The sequence below is a fragment of the Neopsephotus bourkii genome, unplaced genomic scaffold (assembly GCF_033783945.1).
Source record: "Neopsephotus bourkii isolate Nb327-2 ecotype Australia unplaced genomic scaffold, CSIRO-AGI_Nbou_v1 NB_1792, whole genome shotgun sequence".
NCBI lineage: Eukaryota > Metazoa > Chordata > Aves > Psittaciformes > Psittacidae > Neopsephotus > Neopsephotus bourkii.
The window spans coordinates 2,368,182-2,395,111 of NW_026902266.1; the positions used below are offsets into that span (position 1 = coordinate 2,368,182).

At 40.6% G+C, this 26,930-nt stretch overlaps 1 protein-coding gene across 6 annotated transcripts in view; it reads left to right on the top strand.

Annotated features, from left to right (window-relative positions):
- RAD51B (RAD51 paralog B) overlaps window positions 1-26,930 on the top strand; it is a 457,491-nt gene that overhangs the window by 284,924 nt on the left and 145,637 nt on the right. For 4 of the 6 annotated variants that reach the window (XR_009729580.1, XR_009729581.1, XM_061380317.1 and 1 more), the window contains exon 10: window positions 13,505-13,583. Coding sequence is in view for 3 of the 6 variants with exons in the window: in XM_061380317.1 (XP_061236301.1) it covers window positions 13,505-13,583 (79 nt within the window). In the remaining 3 variants the exon portion in view is untranslated. Of the gene's footprint in view, window positions 1-13,504; window positions 13,584-16,844; window positions 16,965-22,738; window positions 24,190-26,930 lie in introns of those variants that run through there. The other 2 variants (XR_009729582.1, XM_061380315.1) reach the window with 2 other exon arrangements.

Consider the following 26,930-nt stretch of genomic DNA (forward strand, 5'->3'; position numbering starts at 1 on the left):
GTGCAAAAGATTATCTAAGAGCCGTAAATGCTACTCCCAGTAATTTTGTGAAAAGAATGACCATTATGTCTGATCTTTGCTTATCCAAAATAACAAGATTTTTTTAATGTTTGTTATTTAAGGCACACTGTCATCAGAAATTTCAGATCTGATAAATTATAAAGCACTGTTTCAGGTCCTAGAGGGCTGTCCAGCCTTTATGGCATTTCTGCCAGCCACTGGAACAAGCATGTTTGCCTTCACCTGGTGGGAATTGGTGAGGATGCTCTACCCTGTGGAAATGTAAATGAAGTCTCCTGAAACATGTCATGGGAAAGTTTTTCTAGGACTCTGTTATTTAACAGTTGTACATTCAGCAATACAGATGATGCTTATAAGGCCATGAAGCTTGCTTTGAGTGCATTGGTTTTCACTTCCGTGGTAAAATCTCTCCCAGTAATGTTCTTGCTAGAGATAATCTGAGTGTTGCAGAAAAAAAGCTTAAATCTGTTGCCCTTTCTCAATGCCCATAAAACAAGACAGTACTCTGAAAGCACACATTGCATCTGTATGTATTAGCTCACAGATCTGTTAGCATTTTTTTTTCCTTGTCCTTGTTATGTGATGCCCAGTGGATTCCAAAATACACTCTAGTGAGGCTTTGCATAAGATAATACTGCTGTCTCTCACATGTGAATTTAACAGTGTTGTCCTAGTTTGTCTCTGGGGTCTTTACTTTTAGGAACAGAACAGAGTGAACACACACACACACACACAAAAAATTGGAAAGGGTTTTTGTTTGTTTCATGTCAAAAGCATTTTGCAGCCAGTAATGTGGGTGAAAAATATTTGTGCAGTGATCTAGGACTTGGTTGAATCCCAGTCTTTTTGGCCCAAGTCTGGGAATTTAAGATTATGCCTTTACATCAAGCAAGTATGAAGAACGCTTGTTATTACTGATGTCCAAAACCAGCAAACGCAGGATGGTGAGGCCACACTTGTGATGCTCTTCTACAATGGATTAATTTTCTTTCAATTGTAAATAGTAATGTTGACCTTTTTTTACCATTTGGAAAGCCAAAAGAATGTGAAAGAAGGAATGAGCATTGGCTAAATAAAGATTTGATACACTTTAGAAACAAGCACTGGGCTTGAATTTGCAGTAGATACTTTTTTATCTGTAGAAGATAAATATGTTGCTAAAACTATCATAAAGAAGGTTCATAGAGATCTGAAGAATAACAAAAGTAATACGTCATGATAGCAATGCATATGTTAATTACATACTTAAGAATGTATATTCCTTATGTTGTGCTGGTGAATTACACCAAGCTGATATCCTCTGTGCAGTGATGAGGGCTGGATGCTGTTTGGATCCCTACCTCTGCAGCCAGAGGAGCCAGGGGCGTCTCTGAGCATGTGGCTCTGTGGAGGAGAAAGTGAGCAGCTGCTGAGCTCCCATGCTGTCCTCCCTGCTGGTGATGTCTCTTCCAGGCAAGGCTGGCAGCCTGGGTGGAAGCATTATTCTGAGAGAAACTGCTCTGGTGATATTGTACCCTTAGGAGTCCTTTCCGATTTGGGATGCATTATCCCAGGGATAAGGCAGTGTTCCAGTAAGTGTTGTAAATAAGAATTGTATCATTCGGCCCTTTGCTGATTTCCAGAACCAAAATCAAACTGAACAGTATGGAAGGCTCTGAAAAGCTACATAAACTTTTATTTTTGGTTCTTCTCACTACCAGTGTGCTATAAGTCTGATGAGTGACCACAACCTGCGACACAGGAGAATTCCCCTTGGAGGCTGCGTTTATGCTACCCAAATACTTCGTCCAGCCGCAGCACCATCCTCAGGCCCCTTTTCTTGTTACTGTTTCATTGTGGTAACCAGGACATGCTGGCTTGCTGGCTGCTTTTCTGGTTAGTAAAACCTGCAAGCATTTTCTCCTGAGTTAGCCTTCACATTGGACTGTTACCAGGGCTTTGGGCCTCAGAAGTGTTGTAGCATGGGAAATCATCATGGCCAAACTCTTGTGAAGTTTCCTGGCCGCTAGAGGACTCTCCACTGGGAAAATTAGGAGGGACTCAGAAAAGACAACGAAATGAATTTTACAAACTAGGGTATAAGGCATGTGTCGGAGACAGAAAGTGCTTTTGGGAAGAGGAATTTCACAGGGTTTGGTGTTACATGAGCAGAAGGGAGCTGACTGGCCCTGCATACCCTATATTTCATGCTGGGGAACTTCCACCAGAAATCTGGTTTAAGTGGAAGTGCCCTGGAGACAGCCTGTTTTTGTGCGGTTCCCTGGCCAGGTTGCTGCAGTTCAGACACAAATTGGATAAACATCTGGGATTGCATTTTCTTGTCCAATTAAAACTTGAAGTTGCCCAATGTTTGCCTGGACAGTGCAGTTCTCTGCCACTGAAGTTATTGTTAAGTGACAGGAAAAGGCACTCTGGGTTAAAGGGTTCAAGGGTTTGCTTGCAGTCTGGGAGAGGACAGCTGAGCAGAAGCAGCATTTTGTTAGATTTGGCCTATGGTACTCAGGACGGTCATTGCTCTAGAGCACATCAGGGCAGTTCACCTTGGAAAATTCTGCTTCTGTTGTCTGTGATTGTCTTTGATATTCATTTGGGTTTTGATGGTTTCCTTCCACTGAAGTTATGTTTACTCAGTCTAAGGATAGTCAGAGCTCCTCGGTATAGTGCCTGAAGCTAAACCCATGCCTGAATGGCAGTATGTATTACATGCTCATGTCTCTCACTTAAAATCCAATGTTTGGCACCCTGCAAGGACTGAAACAATTTGCAGGCTTGTCATCTGTTGCTAGCAACTGCCTGCATAGGGACAGCCAGAACAGATGCCTTTGTTCTGGTTTTATGAGAGGGAAAGGAATTGACTCCACTGAACATTTGAGAAAACAGGTAGCAGAGCTGTTGCTTATTGAGCCTTTTGCTGTACCCTGTGTGTAGGGGAAAGTGGGGTATCTCTGGAGCTGTGCCTACCTGGTAGAAAATTAATACAGTGAGATTGCTACAGATGTCTATCTCAGTGCCTGATTTTGGACTGAAGCAAAGAAATGCTGCATAATTTTCATATAGCTTAATAAAACAGTGGCAAGTTAATAAAGTTAGGAAGAAGGCTCATGAATTCTGATTCCCTGGTCCTGGCATTATACACTATGAAAAAGTCCTTTGAAAAATATATGTATTACCCTTTCAAAGCGAAGTCTGAAGCCAGACAGGTATTACGGGACCTGAAATTTGGAGAGTGTTCTCTTGCCTGGGCTTGTCCTGTTTCTCCTCTGTTCTTAAAAGATTCTTGGTTTTCATTTCTGTCTCCTCCTTTTGTTTGTTTTCCTTCCATTTCTTTCCTTTGCAAAGTATTGAACGCTCCTCTGGGAGTAAGCCTAGCCACATGTGCGTGCAACGATGGTTTATTTTTATTGGAGTCATTGCCTGTGACTGTTATTCATTACTATAGGAAGAGCTGCACTAACAAACTGCTGAGAGCTTTCTTTTTTTTTTTTTCTTCCCTGTTGTAAAAAGTCCTGTTTTGTCCATAGCCACTAAGAGTATCTACTGCTGTCATTAAAACATTGAGAGTTTGGAGCTAGGGCACTGGTACTGCCTTCTGAATGTCCTGTTGTGTCTGGTGTTGCAAAGCATAATCTTAGCTTATCTCAGCTTCCTTACGTGTTGTCTCTTTAGATCAGCTTTTCAACCATCTGTCCACCTCTCTGCTACCAAAGCAACTCAGTTGGCCTCTGCCTGGGGAAGAATTTGTGGTCACACAGAGCTAGTGCAGTCACTTGACTACTGTTATATATATATATGTATACTGATAATGAAGGGTGCAGCCAGAGCACCCCAAACAAGGTCTGCCTGGGATGAAGTGACTGATTCACAAAAGGCTAGTCAAAAGTAGAATAAGTTGCTTTTACCTCACTTGCACTTCTATTGTTGACACTAGATAAGTAATCAACAGCCCTATTTCCTTGATTATATTCACACTTTATTTAGCACTGACTCTTAAAGGTACTCTGTCAGGATTTGGCTGAGAAGGTTTTATTCCGTGTTATTAATTTACATTTTGTATTTGTGATGGTGATATTTCAGTATATAGATTTCTTTGAGTTATCCCATGCTCAGGTTTTCCTTCGAGCTTTTCAAGGCTTTCTCTTCCTTAACTTTCTTACTCATATCGTATCCACTGTTGGTGTTTCCCTGAAAAACTGTCTTAAATGCATCCCTCTGCATTTCTCCCTCACTTTTATTAAGATGAGAGACAGGGACTTTGTGGCTTTGCAGCCTTAGCAATGTTTTTTAATATGTAGAACTTTTATGCATTGCACTAACAGAAAATAAACAGGTGTGTTGCTACATCTATTTTGGGGTGTGAGACAACAGCAGGATGGTCAGCTCCTGTTGTGTGTTCATTTGCTGTTGTTTCCAGATGTGCGCTAATGGACATTTTTAGGACGTACACACAAACTCTGCTTGCCTATTTTCTTGCACTAATTGGTTTGGATTTATGGAATGCTGCTCATAAAGTGTCTCTAGCTGCCATTGTGGCTTTTCTATAAAGTAGTAGAAAGGAAACCCATTCCTAAACAGTTTCCTCTGGACAGGATTTTCTTATGGGGGAAGGAGAGATACAATCAATTTAAATTGCTCTATAAAGAGTTTTATTGAGCTGTGGACCCTTAACCTGGCCTTGATGAAAGCCTTTTCAAACAGCTGGACTTCAGGGAACCACAGTGGTCAGGTCCTGTGCATGGCACAAATGAAATGATCTTTTCCCAAGAAATTATTTTAATCTGAATTGTGATATTTTTTTAAGTGGGATTTTCTTTTTTGTTGTTGTTGTTTTTGTTTTTGTTTTTTATGTTTTTTGTGTAAGTGCTGGGGACTCCACATCTATTGCCAGTACTGGTGCACATTTGTATCCCCACTTCTCATTGTTCACTAGGGCTCAAGCAATCTCAAGATTTCCCTGTGTCAATCCATTGAGTTTGTTTTTACTAGGGAGAATATATGCGTGGAGTCTAGATGCTTAGGAAAGCTGAAGGATGACTGTATGTATCTCTTTTCCCTCAACTTGTCAGTTTTTCCTTTTTATTCCCAGTTGCTACCCAACTTCTTCTGTAGCCTTTTCTACTGACAAGCATGCAGGTACACACAGTACTTCTGGAGTGGCTGCGCTTTCTTCTGCTTGAAATGGGAAAATCTGGCCATAGAGAACTTTCCCTTGCAACAGGGTATGGAGGAAGATAACAAAGCAGGGGATAATCATTTCCATAAGAAAACACAAGTCCCTGATAAAGACAAACTCTACAGTGATTTGCTTGTGAAGGCAATATGATTTGATAACATTTTATTCATATTTTGGTACTGATATCACCTATAAAGTCTTTAGGAATGTATTTAATTTCTGAACTTCAATTTACCCTTATGCATAATGGGGTTGCTTTTTCCTCACTCTTGTAAAGTGTTTTTAAAACCTGCAGATGTAACTACCACATACAAGCAAAGTGTTGTTATCCCAGGAATCATTTGCAGTGGGAGATCAGTAAATTGTTTATAGGTATATCCTATGAGCTTAGTAAATGACTGCAGGATACCTAAACTACATTTTTTCACCAGAGCACTGGAAACGTTCTAGGATCACTTTTTTGCTTCTGCAACAAGGCACAGTTATCTCCCAAGGTAAATCAACCTATTGTGAGAGTGAAGCCTCAGATTGCTCCAAGGTCTAACAAGCACTAGTGTGTGGTGAGGCTTGGCAGAAAACACAACCATTTTCCTCCTACCTTGTAAAATGCTGTAGCATTACCCTGAAGGATATTTCAGCGCGAAGAGGTAGCAGGGGACAGCTGGTATACTGCTGTGTGAAGTCTTAACACTGCAGTGTTAGTGTCTGTTAAGGAGGTCTTGGTTCTTTCCTTGGGCACCTTTCCAGTGGGCTGGAGGCAGCATGAACTGTGGGACTGGGAAAGAGAGCTGGCCCTGGGAACTGGGTTGTAGCTCCTACTCAAAAGTAAATTACCTACAGAATAAGGACTGCCACTTTTGTTTCTAGAATATATCAAATTCCTTTACATAGGGCCCAAGAAGTACCAGAAGGGAAGGCAGTAAAAACAGTTATGAGCTCTGCTAGGATATCTGATGCAAAGTCAGCTTTGTTGTTTTTCTTACTGACTTTTTCCTGGGCTCTGTTGCAGCTGAGAAAACAACCCTTCTAATCTACAATAAGAAGGGAAATTCTGGCGTGAATATTGTCCACCCAGACAATTTGGCACAATTAGGGGAAAGATTTGTTTAGCTTAGCACTGATTTTATTAGTACGTGAGTCTAACTGGACCTTTGAGATAGTCTTTTCCCTGTTGAATGACACTGTCAATGGTGTCGTTTTCCTTCTCAATTCTCAGCTATGCTCTTCCAAGTGAATGTGATGTAACTGGAGAATTCTCCTGAAATGCACCAACTATTAGCAGGGGTTGTTTACTGCAAAAGGACAACAATATGAATTAGGAAAACCCCGGCATGCCAGCATTGTTTCATCAAGGGCAGCAAGGGTAGTGAGAGCCAGACTCCTTGCACAGATTTCATGTATTTGGTCAGTAGATCTAAATTCCAAAATATGTATTGGCTGTAAATGTGGTTTTGTTATTCATTCAGTCCTTAGTACACATGCACACATTTTGTCAGTACAAAATGTGAGATAAGGTAAATCTATCAGAAAGGGAAATCTAAGGAAAAACTTAACACAGAACAAAATAAAAAGAGAATAATATGTTCACTGCTAAAAAGCTGACATACTTTAGAAGAGGCTTCACATGGTTTCATTTGTATTTCTCAGTCATTGCTAAGAACAAATTTTTTGTAATAGTCTCAGTAAAAAAAATGGTGAAGAAACTGGGTGTCATTCCAGTCTAAATAGAAATGATGTATTAAAGGTTAATACAGCTGATTTTGTCAAATGTTTCATTGAAACATCTTAGTCCCTTACTTTTGTTAAAATCATTAGTTTTTCATAATGAAATCTTTTTTTTTTTTTACCATGTGAGAGCTCATGGCTCAGTCAAAATCATCTTATTGTTTCACTATTTGGTAGTTTATCATCCTGGCATTTTGAGAACTAATTTGATATAGGATGCTGTCCACTTTGTCATCCTTACTTTTTTTGGCAGGACACTGGCTTGATTTCTGGTTATCAGACTACTTACAAAAGTCCATCCAATACATTTTCCAATTCATCACTTTCCTTGCTATTGACAAGGGATGTTGTCCCAACAATAATTAGTATTTTATGCTGGACTTCTGTAATCAATTTCTGTGATTCATTTCTTCCATAAATCTTATAAACAGTAAACATTATTAAGAAAAATACTTTCCCTAATTAAAAAACAAACTTTAATTTACAATTTTTCTGCTGTCATCATCAATTCTCTCTAAGCCTTTTGTTTCTCAACTCTGCCTGTCTCCCATTTATCTTCCTTTATCTAATCTAATGGCATCTATCCAGTTTCTATTCACTTTTCATCAAGGTGATATATTTCCTTTTTCATACTACCTTTGTGTTATTAACATGCCTCATGGCAGAAATCAGTTTTCTGTTGTTTTATGTTTATTCAACATTTTTGGCAAATAATAAATAACTATTACAAACCTCCTGACAGGGAAATGTGATGCTAGAAAGGAAAGAAACCAAGGTTTGACCGTTTTGTATGGTTAAAGTAGTTCCAATTTTTTCTTCTCTCATTCACCTCTATCATTCACGCTTTAGCAGGACAGCAGAATAATAAGAACTGGATCTGAATTTTATATTCCATTCCAAAAGCTTATGGATAGGTCATGGGTAGCATTCCGGAAGCATCGTGGATAAGACTCCATGCCATTCTATCATTTTTCTATGTCTATTTTCTATTCATTTCATAATTTAAAAAATATATTTTGTAATCAAAATACCTGTTAACTTTTTTAGACTATTATTTACCCTTAGAATTTACTCATCTCAGAGTCCGTACTCCCTTTAGTGCAACTTTGTGTTAAGATGAAAATATGCTGATTAGGCCTGAATTTCATCTTTCATTCCTTGATTAAATAGCACTTGTAAAAGCTGTGTCTTTTACTTATCTGAAATAAATTCCTTTACATATGTTGCAGACATTAGTGGAGTTGTATTTTCTTTTCTCTTCTGAAGTGAAAAAAGGGAACTCTTTTATGTTGGACTGAAAATTCAGGTTCTTAATCTTAACTTCAGGAAAGCAAGATTGTGGAAAGAGGTTTCTGTTTCAGCCTGTTAAAAAAAAAAAATCTGATTCAGATCCAAGTTCAGATAATAAACCTTTCTGTACTCTCTCCAGTTTTTAGCCAGGACTCATTTAGAATTGGAACAAGAGATGAAGTTAAATATAAGTGAATTTTAGATATTCCTATTCTGCTTGACCTGTCTGCTTCTGAGTTATCCTGGAAGACCCCTTGTGTTCTCTACATCCTCAGGTGGCTGCTTAGAGTCTCAGGGAGAGGAGCAGATGTTCACCAGAAGATATATATGAGAATACTTTAAATCATAAGTTCTGTATTTGAAAATGAGCAACTTTTTCTTGGTTTATTGACCACAAAGATCCTTGCTTGCATTTGAAACATCAAGGGACATTGTTAGAGTGTATTGTTCCAACTCTGTCAGTTCTATCAGCATAAAAAATGAGTTGGCAGGGCTTCGGTGCTTCTCAGGATGCCCATAGGACTTGAAGAGACTTCGTAGGTCATGGAGTGCATCCCAGGCACTGCTTTGTATCCCTTTCATAAAATTTTAATCTGAATTCTAAAAACAAAGTTGTTTTTTTTTTTATAAACTTGCTTCTTCCAGTTGAAAGCTCTTCCAGAATCGAACTTTGCTAATGGTTATAAACTTCAAAATCTCCAGCCAAAATGTCTTCACGGCTGCACATTTGTTCTTGTGCCAGGGTTGTCAGTTTCAGAAGCTCTTCTCTTCCTGCTCCATTCTTGTTTCCTCTCTCTCCATTCACTTACATACATAGATAACAGTCAGCCTTCCTTAATGCTAAATTCACTGAACTTATTTTTTCTAGTGGCCTCTCAGATGAGTGTTCCATTCTCCTCACCAGCATATAGCCCATCTCTTGCAGTTCGAGTTCATGCATGGCCTGTACTGTACATGGTATTCCAAATTAAACCTTGATAAAGGCTTGTAAAGAAACACCAAGGTATCCCTGAGTTTGCTAGGTGTTTATGGTGGTGCACTGTATGCTTGGATCTGCTGTTGTCCTGGTTACATCACCTGAGTCAGTGATCTTGTGAGGTACTAATGTAACTGGAAAGTGTTTTCTTTTCAATAACTGTTTCCCCTTTTGCCTCACAGCTTCTGTGCTTATCCTTGCTTTCTTCATTATCAGTTCCCCTGTAGCAGTGTTAAAAGCTTTACAGAGATCCAAATAGATAAGGACTAATTTATTTCAGATTCCTAAAAAGTTCAAAGGAGGATGTCAGGTATGTCTGGAATGACATCCATGTTTTTTAATCTTGTTTTCCAAGTCTTTACTTACTCTTCCTTTCAAAATTTCTGCATGATAGTGAAATCACATTACAGGCCTCAGCTCACCAGTTTACTTGTATTTTTAATCTTCCCTCTGAGGACTATTTGTTGCTTCTCAGTTATGTTGCATCAGCTTCAATTTCATAGTTGTATGACAAATGCTATTTATTAGACCTAAATTCACATGCTGATTCTTACAGTGTTTTTTCAATAGAGATTATCTGTGTTCTACTGAATGCACTAAACTCCTGGAGTTTTCTTTCCACTCAGTTCTTATTTCTATATCTATGTGATACAGGTAATTCCCATTATCTGCCTTTTACTCTTTTTCAGCATTGTCCTGCTTGTAGAAAACTGATTATTTCTTCACTCATATCTAGAGTATAATTATCACTAATCACTATGACAATAGCTTTTCATTATACCTCCAATTTTTATTTCATTTTTGGCACTGTTAATAATCTTTGCAGGGTCAACATTACCTTGATTTTTTTGGTTTGTTTTTTTTTTTACACTTCCATTTTTTGACCTCCAAGACATAATTTATTTTTTTTAATGTATTTCCATCTATGTTTGATAACTTCTTTCTGTATATATAAGAACCTACTCTGTGTTGGGTATTCTAACCAGAGGATGGTTTGCAATGACCTATTACCTTTGTTGGGTTTTTTTTCTCTTTGGTTGAAACACAAGTCTAAGTATGTTTTTACTTTTTTTCAGTTAGGTTAATGTGGAGGTTGGTGTTATAAGAAAGTATTCTGTATACTCTATCTGGTTGTGAAATATGCAATCATAGAATCATAGAATAGGATTGGAAAGGACCTTAAGATCATCTAGTTCCAACACCCCTGCCACGGGTAGGAACACCTCCCACTAAGCCATGTCACCCAAGGCTCTGTCCAACCTGGCCTTGAACACTGCCAGGGATGGAGCATTCACAGCTTTAAAGGTTATTTTTCTCAGTAAGCAAATGTTCAAAATAAAGCAATACCTTTGAATGTTCTGAGCTGTTCTCATTTCACTAGGAAGGAAGCTAATTCTGGGCCTGAGATGTAACTCAGAAGAAGCAGCAGCCCTTCAGAGGGGCCCAGTGATGTGCTGCTGAAAGGACGTGATTTATTATATTTTTTCATAGCTATACTTAGTTATACACACACTGTAACGGCATAAAAATGCAGTAACAGAACGTACATAGGGTTATTTGAATGTCTGTCCCTTTGCACGTACAACTGTGCCTAGTGCACGTGCATATATAGGTTAGTATTTACGTGCACAGACTGGCACAGAATGCCAAAAGTTTGACCTTAGCATAAGATTTGTAACCGTTTCACTTCGGGCCTTTCTGGTTAAACATCCAGCTGCTGTGGGAGACCCTGTAGCTGAGCATTTGCACAGGTTTTCCACCCCATCCTCTCCCTCACCTTCTCAATACTGAGGGGTGTGTGAAGTACCAGGAAGCACTCTGCTGTCCTCCTGGCAGAGTCCCCTCCTGTGGCATCAGTGCTGGCTCTGGAGATAATGGCGGGGAGGGAAATGTGGGTTTTGTCAAGGTGTGCCAGGGACGTGGGATATGACATGCCCCTCCTTCCTCCAAAAGTTCATTCCAGAGAGAATGGTAATTAACGTGGCAGAGAGGAAAGTGCTACCACAGCAGTTTTCCTGCTTGGAGTAGTTCACAAAGGTTGCATTGCATCCTGAGGTGGTTTTGCCAGCTTCATATGACTGAAAGGAAAACACTGACATTTGGACTGGTGTGACGTTCTCTGGCTGTACTGTGGTCTTTATGTGCCTGCCTTTTTTACTGCCTGAAGAAGGAAGGCTATGTTTGGTTTAAATTCTGAAAACTGTAGAAACATTTGCTAGCTGTGGGTAACAATGGTTAGATTTGAAGAACCAGATATCTGAGGATTTTGTTTCTTCAGCCTCTGTTGGAATCAGATGAGAGAAAGTTGCAAGACCCCTAAGCACAGTCATGGCTGCAGACTACATACAAATGAATCCCACCTACTATACAGATACCCTTTGTACTTAAAGTGCTACAGAACAGTCACACAAGCCTTGATTCTGCTGCAGAATTTGCTACCAAATCCCACGCTTACATAAGGACTCTGCAGAGCTCAAACCTCTGGTGCTTCATATTGTTAATCTTACACTTAGGAAAATGGCCTAGTCCTGCATGTCTGCAAAGTGGTTCAATACTGGCTGACTTTCCAATGAAATGTGAGCAGTTTTGGTGAGCGTGAACTTCCTTGCTTTTATGTAATCTCTCTTGGCTTTTGTAAAACCTGTTCACTGTTTCCCTGCTGATCATTAGGCACCACCAACTGAAATTCGTATGCAGTGACCCTTACGAGTGCTTGAATGCTTGACAGAATTAGGGCATGACCTTTGGAAATCACTGGGGGGGAGAGGGTTACTCCATTTGAAATCAGCAGGACCTGTTGTGCCCCACACTTCTAAAAATAAGATTGTTGCTGTCTGTTGTTCTGAGTCTGTACTTGAATGTATCTGAGAGACGGCTGCCTCTCTTGGGCTGAGAGGGTGTAGTATCTGATGGGGCTTTAGAAATGTAGGCCCTGAGGAGTGTGAAGGTGCCACAACACACAGCTGGGCAGGCCTCATGGATGGGTTACATGAAACCAGTGCACTGAAGGAAAAGAAGTTGTCAGGCCTGCTCTGAGCCCCAGGCAGTCATGGCTTGGGCTCTGCACTAGTGCTCTGCTCAGAGCAGATCCCTGCAGAGGATCAGCATGGGCTGAGGAGGAGCTACCTGCCCAAACCATGTCCTCAGGGGCCAGGAAGGTGGGAAGGCTTTTCCAGGGTGCACAGCCATGGCTGGGAGCGCTGGTTTCCAGTTCCTGGCCTTTTCTTCTATCTGTTGAAAAGGTGAGCAGAGAAATGTGTTTCAGCTTTCCTGAGCAGCTCTGTACCAGAGGCAGAGCAGCAGCATGCTCTCTGCTTCAGCCACTGCTGCCCATGTCTTCTGCAGGCCCGCATGGGGACTGTTAGGTTAGTGTTTATGCTGATCACGCTGTGGGCAGAGCTTATTAAATTTTTCATTAAGATGTGACTTTCATGTAGGTGACAGAATGGGGGGTATGTTAGGCAAGCTGTGAGGGAGCAGTGCTCGGCAATGAGCAAAAATCAAACAGCCAAGCAATAAAGCCTAGCACGTTTGTGTGAGTTTCCCACCACAAGTTCTACATTGCCTGCCCTGCCAGCAAACCCACTCCTTTGTCTCCAGAGCTCTGCTGCAGCTCATCTTTCACACTCCATAGGAGCTAGAGAGCTTGGGATGTTTCTAGCCTGACCATGGAGGGTCAGCACACACAAAAGCTGAGCTAAATTCAATTGTGCTATACACCCCAAGGGAATTCTAGTTCCTGTTTTGGTACTCAAAGTTTAAGATCCTTGAATAAAGCTTGACTTGGTCATTACCCCTTTTGCAAAAGAGAACATCCAGATAATTGCTGTCCCTGGTGTGATGACCCACAGGTGGTCTATGCTGCTTCCAGGGGCAGGAGGAGTTCTTGTTCTTCAGTTCCAGGTGGAGTTCATGGAGAAGGCGAGGGGCGCATCAGTAGAACAGCTAAGGACAATTAAAATTGTGTTTCCCAATGGCAGTTGCAGTTTTGCTCAAATTTGTGTCTGAGTACAACTACTTGAACCAGCAGGAATGATTAAGCTTAACAGGATGCCAGTAAGACAGGCAAAATGCACTGCTTTTTTTGATGGTGGTTTTCTAGGACCTGTGAATCCTTCTAAAATGGCAGGATGGGCTATACATACATGTAGGAAGACCTCAACTACTTAGAAGTGACAGCTAGATCAATGACTACCTTGTTGTTTCTGCAATATGCTTTGCTGCTTAGGAAAGTTAAATCCAGTGAGATCATTCAACAGATCTGAGCTCTGATCAGTATGTTATAAAGATGTGTACTTACACATTACTTGTTTGCTTTGCAGCTCCTGGTTGCTAAATCCCCTGTTGCTCCATTCTCTGCCTTTTTCTACACTATTGAGAAATCAGGCTTGGTTCTTCAAGGTAAGACCAGAGCATTGATTGTTTTGCCTTTTCAGTTAGTATTTTAAGCAGGCTGAATGTAGGTAACAGCATCTATGGCCGAAAATGTAGCTGTTTATACCTGATTAAAAACTCTCACATTTAACAGTCTGGCTAACAAGGGCAGCCCTCTGATACACTCACCGTTTCGTCGTGATTATACTAAATCAGTTGTTGCATATTCCAGTGGATCTAAGAATGGGCCCTGAAATTATTAATCAAGGCTCCCTGTTTTCCTGCAAGGTAAAGTAGAATGGTTCTGACAGCATTGCCATTGGATAGATTTCTCCAGCAGAAACATACCTATCTACCATCAATAACCTGCTCTAATAAATGGTTATTCTTTAGCAAATGGCTCAACATCAGTGAAAATACAAAAAATTAGTACCTGTTCTCTATTTTTGTGATTAGCGTTTTAATGCTAATGCCCCACGTCCCAGATTCTCTGGGATATGAGGTAGTGTACTGAAAAGCTGTATATTACTGCCATGATGTCAAGGAACTAGGGTTCCATCTGGCCATGTCCTAATCCATGTACTTTTAGACCACAGCAAAAGGGAAGTTCAGCCCTTCCCCTTTTAAACCCATTTATCCCAATAAGTGTCCCTTTAATGCCCCTACTTTTTGATAGACATTCATAGATCAATTTTGTTTAGTTGCTGTCTGTTGATATGCAGCCTGGCTCCTGATTGCTGTATCAGTTCAGCAGTCTAAATAAAACTAGTCAGCTCCTGTCACTTTTTGTTCAGAGGATATGCTCTGATATGCAGCCATGGCATTAAAAAAAAGCATCGCTATTTCTGAGGTCCCTGATCCCATAAAGCACCTTGAACATTTTAAGGTATGCAGACAGTTCCTTCTGATTGCCCATTTCTCACCTTCAGACAGGCTGTACCAGACCAGCAACATGTTTACTTTTACTAGTGACTGAATACACTTACATCTCTGGTGATACATAACATCAGAAAAAGGAAGAATCAAAAATATTTTTATGCCACATTTTTGCTTCCATTTGATACATCTACGTAATGATATTAGGGGGCTGAGGGTGTCCATCTGGTGTTTCCTAAGGGTTTAGGTACTATACCCAGCGTATTCTTAGATGGCATTTTGAAAATTTGATCTGGTTTATTTGTTACCAGTAATTTTAAAAAGGCTACAGGAACTACAAACAATTGTTATTAGTTTAAACTGAGATGGCTTGCTAGAGTTGGTCTAGACATATTTTGGTTCAGTATAGGGCAGAAGACAAGCTACTTTTCTATGTTGAATATTTTCTGAGTTGCAGAGATGTTTCTCATCGTTATACAAAGGCAGGCAGTTTCCTGCTCTGTCCTCAGGCACTGATGTAAGTGAAACTTTGGGAAAGAAAGATTTCCAATTTCAGAAATGGGAAGCATTTGTTCAGAGAGGGTCTTTGTTTCAGTTCTCTTCTGTGAGACAGGACTATAGCTTTCCAAGGACTGAACCTTACCTTTAATGAACAAATGGGCCTGGTAACATGTAATGATGGTGGAGCAGGACTCTGATAGAAGGATAGCACTGTATTAGGAGTATGGGAATTGCTCTCTTCCCTGTATCTGTGTTTCTGGGCTACACATTTAAACCATCTTTCACTGTTTTTCTAAAATCAGGGGGGATACCATTCATTTTTTATTTCTCAAAGTAAATGCTGTCCCTATATCAAGCATTCTTTGTACATTTTGGAAGGCAGCTTGAAGCTCCTCTTTTCTACACCGTTATGTTTCCAGTTTAGATATTTTTCTCCATGATGGATATTAAAGATTACAGAGACTTCCAAGCACTTACACACAAGCCATCTGAGTTCAAAGTAAATATTGCATGTTCTCATCCCACATTTCAATTATCATTATTTCTATGGAAAGAGTAAGTGAGCAAATCACCTGGAAATGGCTGTTTCAGATAGGATGGAGAAAGGGGCACAACACTGCTTCATGCAAGAGTGGCTAGGTTTTTTATGAGAGTTGTAGGTGGTGCTTCTTTCCAAAGGGAAGCTGGACACGAGGTAAGATATCAGTAAGTTGACTGGCCATGAGTCAGCCAGTGAGGGAGTGTCCCTGTGTTGCTGCTTGAGAGACATTGTATAGCGCTAACAAGTGGAATCTGTCCCGTAGACTGATTGCAAAGGCAGCTTTCCCATTCAGGCTTTGTTGTTGAATTCAGTTGGTGTCAGGAGGTGATCACATTCAGGATGGCTGATGGGAACAAGTGGATGGGTGTGGGAACTGGTGAGAGACAGCAGCTGGCTGAAGTGCCCAGGATTCCTTCTTTTTACTCAGGGGGTCCCATCCTGGGACCATTAGCCAATAGGCCATAAACAAATTGATATCGGAAAATGTGGCTGGAAACTCCTTGATTAGGGAGGGTGAATGGGGAATGAAAGACAAAGTGAACGTGTGATTTAACAGTTCCATAAGCAATTTCCATTGTCACCTCTGAGGGATTAGGTTGTGTGGAATAGGCTAAAAATGAGGAGGAGCTCCCCCTCCCTTTTTGTTCTGTGGGCTGGAGGATAATAAAACGGCAGGAGAGGCAGTGCAGCTAGTTAGGGATTTCACAGGCTGCTATTTGATGCAGTTTAAGGAGCCCTTCTGCTATTGTTGCAGTTAAAATGGGAAGCGGAACTGTTCTCCATTTGCAAAAATCTCCAGCGTCCTCAGGAAGAAGGCTGAGAGCAAAAGGCTATTAAGATGGTAATGCTGCCCCATTTGGAGGAGTGTATCAAAATCCTCTTTGTCAATGTAAATCGCTGCTCTGTTTCCCTGGTATCTTTGCATCTCATGGCCTCAGTGCAAGAACAGAGTGTTTGAAGGAGACCCTAGTGAAGGCAGAACTGCTTCTCTTTTATTGTCAGAGGATTGCTCCAGGTTGCCCAAGGGTGCCACAGAGAAAACTTCTTTGCTTTTGTAAACTTGAAGTGTTTAGGGATGAAAAGAATCCATTTATTCACTCGTTCTTTTATTTCCATTTGCAGACTAGAAAAATGAAATTTGATGGTTGGAAAGCAAGATTGGCTAGTCAGAGATTTACCAAGGGAAGTCAGCCTTCATTATCTTGCTTTCATTGCTTCAGTATGCACTGTGCTGTGGAGGGGGTGGAGTGCAAACCAAAAAAAAAAGCCTTAATTGTCTTTATATTGCAATACGATGTCATGTAATGTACTGCATGCTGTACAGTGTGACTCTCTGAACCTGAATTGAGAATGCAGAATCTGTTTTATAGAGATCATAAACAGGAAGGCAGGAGCCTGGACCTAAACACTTCAAAATATTGAAAGTTTTGCTGTCTGCTTGTGTGTTCTGTTTAAGGACTTGCTGTTGCTTCCCTAATTCAATACACTAGGTAAAGTAAATGAAATGATACTCTTAAAAAGAAGAATAACAGCAAAAAAGCTACATTAAGGTTGCAAGTCACAAGATGATTTTTCTCATTGGCAGTGATATAATTTATGGTCTGGATTGGAAATCACTAGCTGGTAGTTCTCTTTCTGGCATATCAGTCAGAACAGGTTCTGGTCTGTTCTCCCCTTGTAGTTTCATCGATGCTGAATGTCACACATACCGGGTTAGGGCAGCTGAATTTGAAGATGCCACTCAGCCTTGCAAGCACATACGCAAAAAAGAAGATAGCCTGAATAAACTGACGTCAGTTTTAAGCTGTGTTCAGTGGGGCATTGTCCAAGTCTAACTTTAGAAGTAGCAGCATTCTAGAATATAAATAGCAAGCAACAGAGCCTAGCTATTAGCAACTGATAGCTGGGCTGTTTGTGGACGTAAATCTCATTCCATCTCACCTAAGTAAATGCCCTCTGTTACCAAGAGGATCGTGCTGCAAAAGAGGACAGGGAACATGGTGGCTAATTGCCAGCTGGAGGGTCTTTTCACTAAATGCTTTAACCAAACTGATTATCATTGCTCTTCACTGAAAGAGCTCAGAGGCACCGAAAACATAAGGCAAATAATACTAGTGAGCTAGGACTTGCTTTTGAGTAATGATTTATTTTCAGTTTCATAGGGTTTAAAGATGGGTGGAATCAGCTGTTCATCCAGACTGACCTCCCATATATCATGCATGTTTCCTTCAGATATGCGGTAACTTGTTACACTGAATCATGTCTTCTAGAAAGGCATTCACTTTTATTTGAAGACATCAAGAAATAAAAGTTCCTGGTTTGTCTTGACAGTGCTATCAGGTTTTAGCTACCTTGCTGCTAAGTACTTGTTCTGTATTTCAGGTTATAATTTGTCTGCCTTAGCTTTTGTCCTCAGTTCTTGTCATGACCTTCAGTGCTAAATAAAGCACTGTTGCTGTTAAATGGTTGCCATTTTGCATGAGTGTACTTGACATTAAGATTTATCCTCTTTTGTTCTTCCTTTTGAAAGAAAGTTATAACTACCTGGAAACTTAACCTCAAAATACCTGTGTCTCATGCTCACTGGCTTCCATCGCTACTCAAAGACAAGACAGAATACTTAGCATTGCTAAAGGGAAGAGTTAGATTCTTGTGTCATGAGGGCTGGATAATTAGTTGATTAATCCACCCTTTCTCCTGCCCTCTTTTCCACTGCTCATGTGTCTATGTGCACACAGCCATGCTCAGCTTGCCTATAATACCTTGTTGAAACAGGTAATTTCTCGTAAGTAGGAACAAAAAATATGTGGCACTCGGAAGAGAGTGTCTTAGGTTTTAAGTTTCACAGTACTAATAGTGGAGATATCTGGGAACAGCTAAATCTAGGGAAACCTTGGTACATTGTGTTGCATTTGTCACTAATGTAAGGAAGGAGACTCATTTTGATCTCAAAATAACATAGGGTCTGGGTTTGTCGTGCAGTGTGGCTAGCTGTCTCCAAATGCTATAACTAATTTATATGGCTGAAGCAAGTGAAAAGTGCCTCTTTTTATTTTGTAAAGGAAGGAGTAGTGAGGTAGAAAGGAAATTCTGAAAGAAAGAGCAGCATTATTTGTATTGTGTGAGTTTGAACAGTGAGAGACAATGATTTACTGCATCAAAAGCTTCTATTCAATTAAAGAACTGTAACTATAAAGTGACCTTTGTCTGGAGTAACATGGATATAATCTGTAAAATGTATCAGGGTTGTACTTGATGTGTGAATGGATGGAAGACAGATTAATGGGAATAAAGTTGTGCATTGCTATTGAGATGGTAACAGATTTGCAGAGCCACTGGTGATTTCCGGTCCTGTTGGAGGGATAAAGATGAACTGATCATTGTTAGGGTCTCTGTGGGGTGGAACCGTTTTTGCTGTATTCCCCACAGGACACCGAAAGTCTTGTACTATTTCTAACAGGTTTGTAACAATGAGAGAAAACAAGACCGCAATTGGTTAGTAGGCTAGGTTTACCCTGGCAGTAAGGAATGTAAAAAAAAGAAGACTCCCATCATCCCAGTGCCCGCAAAATCACTCCTGCAGATGTAGCTGACATCAGTGAAAATGTTCTTTCCTTTGGCTGGTTCATGGCATTTTGGGGAATGGGTTACTAAACCTGACCCAGAAACGGCATTTGCTCGGGTGAGGGTGTCCTCACTAGGTGGCTTTGTGGAAAGCGCTCTACGACTCCGCAGCAGTGTCAACAAAGTCTCCCTGGAGTAGCTGAACTCCATGGCTGTCAAACGAAGAAGACCAGAACAAAGCACAGATGCAAAACCAACTAAACGTGGTAATGAAGAGAGGTGGGGGGAAGATATTTTAATTGTGAAGGAAGACTAGAGGCATCTTGGGTTTAGATACAGTAGAAACTGTATCTAAATTCTGTCATTTCGATAAAATTAAATGTTTCTATCTGTGAACATGATCTTTCTAGTGAAATAGTAGATAGAGAACAGCTCTGTAAGGTTTCTGGCCATACATTTTTTCTGTGAGCTTAACTTTTGGGATGATGTTATGCTGGATAAATCCAGTTTAGCATGAAGTATTGAATTACTTGCTTATTTCTGAACACATATGTAAAGACACTGAAGATACAGTGCTGCTTTCTTGCTGTGAAAGCCAAACTTGCCCCCAAATGCTTTCCTAAGTGGCAACTGAAGTGCCAACATTTAATTTAAGTTTTACTAAATGTAATATGAAAAAAATCTTAGTACAAGCAGTATGCCAAATCTGTTCTCATATACATGAGTATGAGTCAAAATTATTTTAATCCACTGTTGTTGAAACAATGAGCTGAAGAGTTTAAGTCTGTATTTGCAAAGACATCCCCCTCTTTTCAAGCCTGGCATAGGCTTCCTGGGACAAAATGGTCTCACTTCAGAGAAATCTCTTCTTTACCAGTCTCTCTGTAATGAATTCCTGATCAAAGTGAGCTGCTCCCCTGTGTTTTCAGCACAGTGCTAAAGCAAATGGCCTTTTTTCCAAAAGGCTTTTAACATATGGAGTGAAGTTGTCTGTTGATTAGAGGTAGTATCTGTGATTTGTGACAGTATATTGTTCTGGGAACTAAATGTTGTAGAAGATCAAGAGTCTTACTACTAATTGCCTGGATTTAATGTAGAAGATACTACATCTTTCAGGCCACACATTTGTAAGATAAGGTAAAATGTACCTAAAATGGACTTAATTTCTTAAGTGAACACAGTCATGAGTTCATTTTGGCTTTAGAACACCAAAAAAAGTCTGTCCAAACCCATGTTTTCAGCCATAGTGAAGTCTCATGCTCTTGTGTGCAGCTTATGAAAGTAAAAAGCAGCTAAGTCTCACTGTGATTTATCCCTTTCTCATGTAGGCACAACTACATTTCTTTTGCTGTCCTGAAAGGTTATGTCTCTTCTGGCTTCACCACTAGCACATTTGGTGAAGCCATTACTACTGTCATTTCCTTTTGTAAAAGGATAGCAGTAGAGGACTATGACCCAAATGATTAATCTTGGTTGTACACACAACTTTGCTTTAGCTGTAGGACTTTATGTATTCTCAATGTTAAAATCTTGTAGAATCTCTGAGCATACAGCCTGACTGTCAAAGGGAAATGCTGGACACTTTATTGTTCCCTGTGCTGGGGAGGGGAGAATGGTGTGGAGGTCCAGAAGTTAGCTGCAGTCTAAACCTGGAAGTCTTCAGAGTGCAATCCTGTGTATATAGGCACATTGGAATAATACTTCATCTAAACTAGAAAACTTTGCCTGAGCAGGGGATTACTAGCACAGGGGTAACACCTTGCAAATAGGCTTTCTGCTGCTTTGGCCTCAGTACTATTTTTCTTTGAAACTTTCTCTGTATTTCCAGAGTTAACACACCTAGAATAACCTCGGTTATCTCAGCATCTGATGTGTAGACTTGCCCTGTCTTTAAAACTGGGCTAACCACAAATTTAAATGATCTTATCATATAAGCTTAAATCTGTCTTGGTAAGATGGAACAGGAATATACAGTACTTTCATAGAAACAGACACACATGTGATGAACGCTCCCAACAAACAGGTTTTTACTTCAAAAGGTTTTTCTCATTGCAGTCATTCCTTAAAACTAATTACATGGGGCTGTTACGGTATTTTCTGTATGTTCATTTGAACTTTTAACATGGTATATTAATGATTGTTGCAGCTCTTCTCGTCATCTGTGTTGTAGTGAAACCAGAGTCTGGTGCTTTGTCATTCATTTCTGTGAAGACCCCTGAAAATTATGTGATACCAAATTTCAGGGCTAGATTGAGTTAGCCAAGAGTTACCAAGATGAGAGAGGCAACAAGTGGAGTCAGCAGTTTGTTAGAGCATGGTGTATTGGCCCTGGCTGTTCCCTGGTTTTCCACCTCAAAAACCCTAGAGGATCTGCTTTTAGGGCTCAACTGAGGCAAAGCAGTACATGCATGACTGCATGGGTGAAGAGGAAGCACAGGCAGATGATACTACAATTAACAGTTCAACAAAAGATGTTGCTGTTGGAAAGATTTTACTTTACTGTCTGCTGAATCTAATTTTTATTTAAACTTCCTAGCTTTTCCATTACAGAAACAATCTCCCATGTAGTCAAATGTAAGCTGTGATCTTCAGAAGCAGCAGAAGAGATGCAAAGAGTGATGTTCCTCCAAAATGTTGTGGGACTATTAGAGTGCTATGAAGCAGTCTGCAATAGAGTGATTTCTCAGTGCTGGGTGTTCTTGTGGAGACTTAAGCTGGAATGTGCCTTATTACTCAGTGAATTATTTTAAATAGGCAGGCTGATGTCCTGAGTCATGAACACCGAGCATTGCACTCATGAAGATGTTTCGAGTGAGACTCTTTTGCTTAGTAGCATACAGAAAACATCACATTCCTCCTTCAGGCAGTGTGTGTTTGATGAAGGACTTCAGTCTTGAGGCATATCAGGTGGGAGCTGCATGCTAGATCTTTTACTTTCTTCATGCCCTGTTTGTGCAAATGAATTACGCAGAACAAGGTATTGGGCAGCCAGGCACATACATTGCAACTGTGAGTTTGCAGACTGTATCCTGTCTGCTATGGCTATTTGCTGAAGTTCACAGAGGGGCAGAACATCCTGTTTGCTCAGTTTTCTTTGTCTGCCCTGTATCAGCACCGGGAGAATATTCCTATGTATTTTTTCTTTTCTGCTCTGAAATTGGATCACAGTACTCATGAACTGTGTTCAATAGCTGGAAATGTGAGGATATCCGATTGCTGAGGTCTCTTATTTTAAACACCACATGCCAGGAAAAGTATGTGGGATCCCACCAGCTTAGCACTGGAGGGTGCAGGATGCATCAACAGGAAAACCAAACAAAACATGAAGTGAAATTCATTTGAAAAGGAAAGGGACTCATATACCACCCATCAGCACTGTTTAAACTCTTCATATCCACATAATAGGCCTTTTATTTTCCCTCAGTTCTTCTCAATATGCAAACTATGTTAAATTGATTTTTAGAGCTGCAGCTGTCACCAAAGTCAGTGGGAGCTGTAGGTGCTTGTTACCTTTGAAAATCAAGCCAATGTATCCTAATCTGCAAGCAATAAGCCAAAACCACCAAATTAGGATGGTTAAAGCATAACTCTGATAGTTCTGTAATGTGATCCCAGCCACCTTCATATTTGATACAGAGGCAGGGCCTCATGCTGTGCACACTAGAGCTTAAAGGTATGTTGTTTCTTCTTTGCCTTTCAGCCCTCCTTCCCCTACAGCTTTGTGGCCTCGCTTCATCACTACAGTGCTTCCAATTGAGCAATACTGAATTGAACTCTATTGATGTTTAACAAAACTAACTTATTTATCCAGAATACTTACTTTTCCTCAAGAAACAGGTTTGCTCCCCCTTTTTCTCTTGAATGTGCATTAGGCTGAGCTAGGGAGTGAATGGTCACATAACTGACCCATAGCTTCCCACCTACTGTAGCAGCAGCGAGGGCAAGCAGCCACCCAAAGCACTGTTTGATTTTCATATGGAAGATCTGTCATGCCCTAACAAAGGTTCCTAAGCAGTGGCCAGAAGTCAGAGCAAGTCCAGATTTCTCCAGCATAGAATGAACTAAATTCCACTGTCATGTCTGAACATGATGAGAGAAAGGCATCCCTCCCACTGGTCCCAGTTGTCTGGGCTCAGGGAGGACACTGCATACTGCTGCATCACTCAAGGGCACAGGGAACTTCAGCACGCAGACTGAATATACAAACTCACTGTCTTCTTCTGGCAGAGGGGTAAATGAGCTGGCTCACCTGAGGGCTGTGTGGCACTGATTGAGGCCAGCTCACCTCACAGTCAGTCACGAATGTGTCTTTTGTGGATGGGTCTTTGCAGAAAAGGTACCTTGACTGAGGATGAAGCTGTCTGCCTGTGTTTGTTCCCCTTTTCAGTCACCACTGGAACAGCTGCATCCACCAACAGCTGTTTTCAGTGTAGCTTCTTGACTGTGCCTGGTTTGGTGGTGCAGAGAGGACTGCACAATTGTCATTAAATTTGTTCACCTGTCCTTCCCTTAGTGTTAAAAGCGAGTGGTAGTTTAGTGACTTGTCCAAAACAATTACTTGGCCAAGAAGAGTAAAACTGCAGGAATGCACAAGTGGTAAGTTTGTAGTAAATTGCATTTGCCACCTGGCTGTTACGGATCAGAGGGTTTTGATTTTGTTGAATGACTAAAGACCTTTTTGTCCATAAAGCAGGAGATGAGACATGAAGGGATCTGCTGCTGATGTTCATTTCACGAAGTGTGATCAGATGCCTGGATATTTTCAAATAAAGTATATTCTGAGTTTTAACTGTATTCCTTGTGTTCACTTCCTTCAATAGTTGCCGAAGGTTAAGTTGTTTTGGCTTTCTTTGTTTTTGTGGTTTGTTTGGGTTTTAACTCTAATGCTCAGAATCAATAGCTCAACTGGTTCAGAGAAAGCTACTTTAAATGGCCTTCTGTTCCTGCACACCTCTTAGACTGGCAGTTTTCTCAGTTCATTGGCTCTGTGTCTTTTTTTTTTTTTTTTATAGTGCACATATTGTTAGTAAAATAAGGAGACTTTAAAACAGAGGAAGTAGAGGTTATGTTGATCTTGAAACACCAGCAATTGAAAGGACCATTCATGGTTTCCTTCAAAACAAAACCAAGAGGTAAGATAATGCTAACGAGGGCTTGCTGCCCAGAAGGGCATCATAATGAAGCATCCACTATTATTGTTCAACTCAGTGTTTGTTCTTCATGTGAACAAAAGGAAGGAAGAACTCTGCTATCAGACCAGAGAGGAAGAAGTCTTTGTTGCCCTTGGCTACCCTAACTTTAAATGTGAGGAAGCACAGGGCACTGCAGCGTAACCTTTCTGCAGTATTAGACGGAGAAAATTGATAGTTCAGGACGTTTAAGGGCGGACACTCTGCTTATCTAAAGACTAGGCTTCCCTTGCATGACAGCCCCAAATTAGGTATGTCAGTGCTAGTATTTATTTAGGTCATGTGAGGTTTTAAACTCTGGTTCATCTGCTTTGCTGCTTCTTTGCCATGTAATTCCTCCTCTGCATTGTTGCTCACCATCAGCAACAGTGAGAGATGCCATTTCCTTATTGAGGGTGACAGGCACTGGGTGTCCTGAGTGTAAAGTTCAGTCATGTTGCTGAAGCATCAGGAATGCATCTACTGGAGATTGAGTCAGGCTTACTGTACTTTTCTACTCCTGCTCCACCCAGAGAGCTGTCTGCTGAAGTGGCAGAATCACTGCTGCCACTCTCCCCATCCTTCAAGTCATGAGGCTGACACACTGTCAGACTAATGACAAAGTTTACCATGCTCAGAGCCATTGTTTCAGATTTTCAGATGACGCAGACAATGGTTGTGTCATCAGCTAAGCTTGGGTTGTGATTTAAAGATACTCCTTTCAATCATGAAGTTTTGCTTAGCCTGCCAATGCGTTAGTCTTACTTTGGCTTTGCCTACTCCATGTGCCATCTCTATGTATCAAGAAGCACTGGAGAAATGGATTTATACCCCATTAGAGACAATGCTGTGTTACTTGGGAGTTTGAAAAAAGTTTGTACATGTTTTGATTCTGATACAAGGAGTTCATTCCTTGTATATAATGCTTTGAAATTTCTGAACACAAAACGGAAGCATCTCACAAATACTTTGTCTGCTTTGTCTGCACATTCAAGGTGCGCCCTGTATTGGTTTCTTGTTAACTCAGGTTACCATGGTGCGTGATGTACACTTTCACACATTTGTGACAGAGTCTATTTCCATAATTCCAGAATGTGAAAAGCTGTGGTCACAACTTTACTGGTTAGCTCAGAAAAGGGATTTGCTTACTCTAGCGAGTAAGACACAAGTTTCAGAAGACTGCTTGCAAACATTTTATGATACAGTGGCTTCATAGATTGCCTGTTTTGTGAAGGCTCTACTGACATTACTGTAGGCAGAGTAAGAACTTTAATTAAACAGCCTTGTTTTGTTTAATGCAAATGTTCTGAGGCATGTTAATTTGACAGAGTGAAACCATTTGATAAGAATACCAAAAAAATGGAGGCAATCCCATGAAACTACTGAAAGGGTCAAGTGTAAGGAATTTTCTTCAAGGGTTCATTGTATATAAGCTGTATACAAAACTGATAAAGGCAGGAGAATTAGAGCCAAGTTCAAATTGGATATGCTTCTTGTGGTTCTGGAGGTGATCAGCTTGTGTGTGAAACCATGCTGGATGCAACAAGAAATAAAGCAAATACTTCGTATTACGTTATCGGTGCTGTGGCTCTATAAAACCATTGAGCTCAATACAATAAATGGAAAGACAGATCTGACTGTACTGGAAAATAAAATTAAGAAATAGAATGACTTCAGACCACCCACCAAAGTAGCCTTCCGGAAGCAGATTGATCTTTACTTCACGTAGTAGGTGCGAAAGCACAGTAAAGTGCTGAAAGCCTGGATGGAGAATGGGGGAATGACTCTGCCCATGCTTAGGTTTTTTACATTACTAGAATCTTAAAGTGTAGTGGTTCTTTAAAGAAAAAAGATCCAACATTGGGCTTAGCACATTTTAGTCAAGCCACAGCAAGTGCAAGTGTACTCAGTTTACAAATACAAATGTTTTGTGTTTGCTATGTTTTCCTAATTGCTAACCCAGAAATTATTTGTTTCCTAAAAGCTAAAAGGGCTTCTTTCCTTCTCGCATATCATCATGAGTGGTTTTAATGGAATAAATTGAATCTTGTGTGCCAGCTAAACAGTTGTCTTCAACTATGTCTGTCTATGCCAGTCATGGGGGTTTATGTATGCAGTTACAGTTTTTGTACTTGGGTGTTAAAACTGAAGAGGCACAGAAGAAATACAATTTATCTAGGGTTTTGGTGGCCTATTTGTTGAACAGAACTAGCAAGGTTGCCTGAGTAACTAACATTCATTACTGCAATTGAAGACAATAGATGAGCTTCTGAGTACTGCCAGGGGACAATGATCTTGAATAGGTGCTGATTTGGTGCATCTGTGATTAGAGCTGCCTGGCACTGTGGAAGGAGTTTCCTTTCCCTCCCAGTGCTAGAGGGCTTGGCAAAAACTTCCACTGGGATGAAACTTCAGAGCATTTCTCTGAAAGGCTTCTTGGGAAAATGACGCTATTATTTTCTTTATGTAAGGTGTTTCTATGAGCATCTCTCTCTCTCTGTGGTGAGGCATGGCCATAACTGGAAAGAGGGGAGGGAGAATCAGGGGGAGCACACCTGTGTGTTGCACTACAACAGTGCATGTCTTGTGGGCCATTAGTGGATGGGGTGGGCTAAGCCCTTGCAGCTTTCCTCTTCCCACTGCCTCACCTTTCTGTCTGCTTGGAAGGGTAAATCTATTTCAGTACCGTTTTGCAATACACATCAAAAGTGATCTCTTTGATAT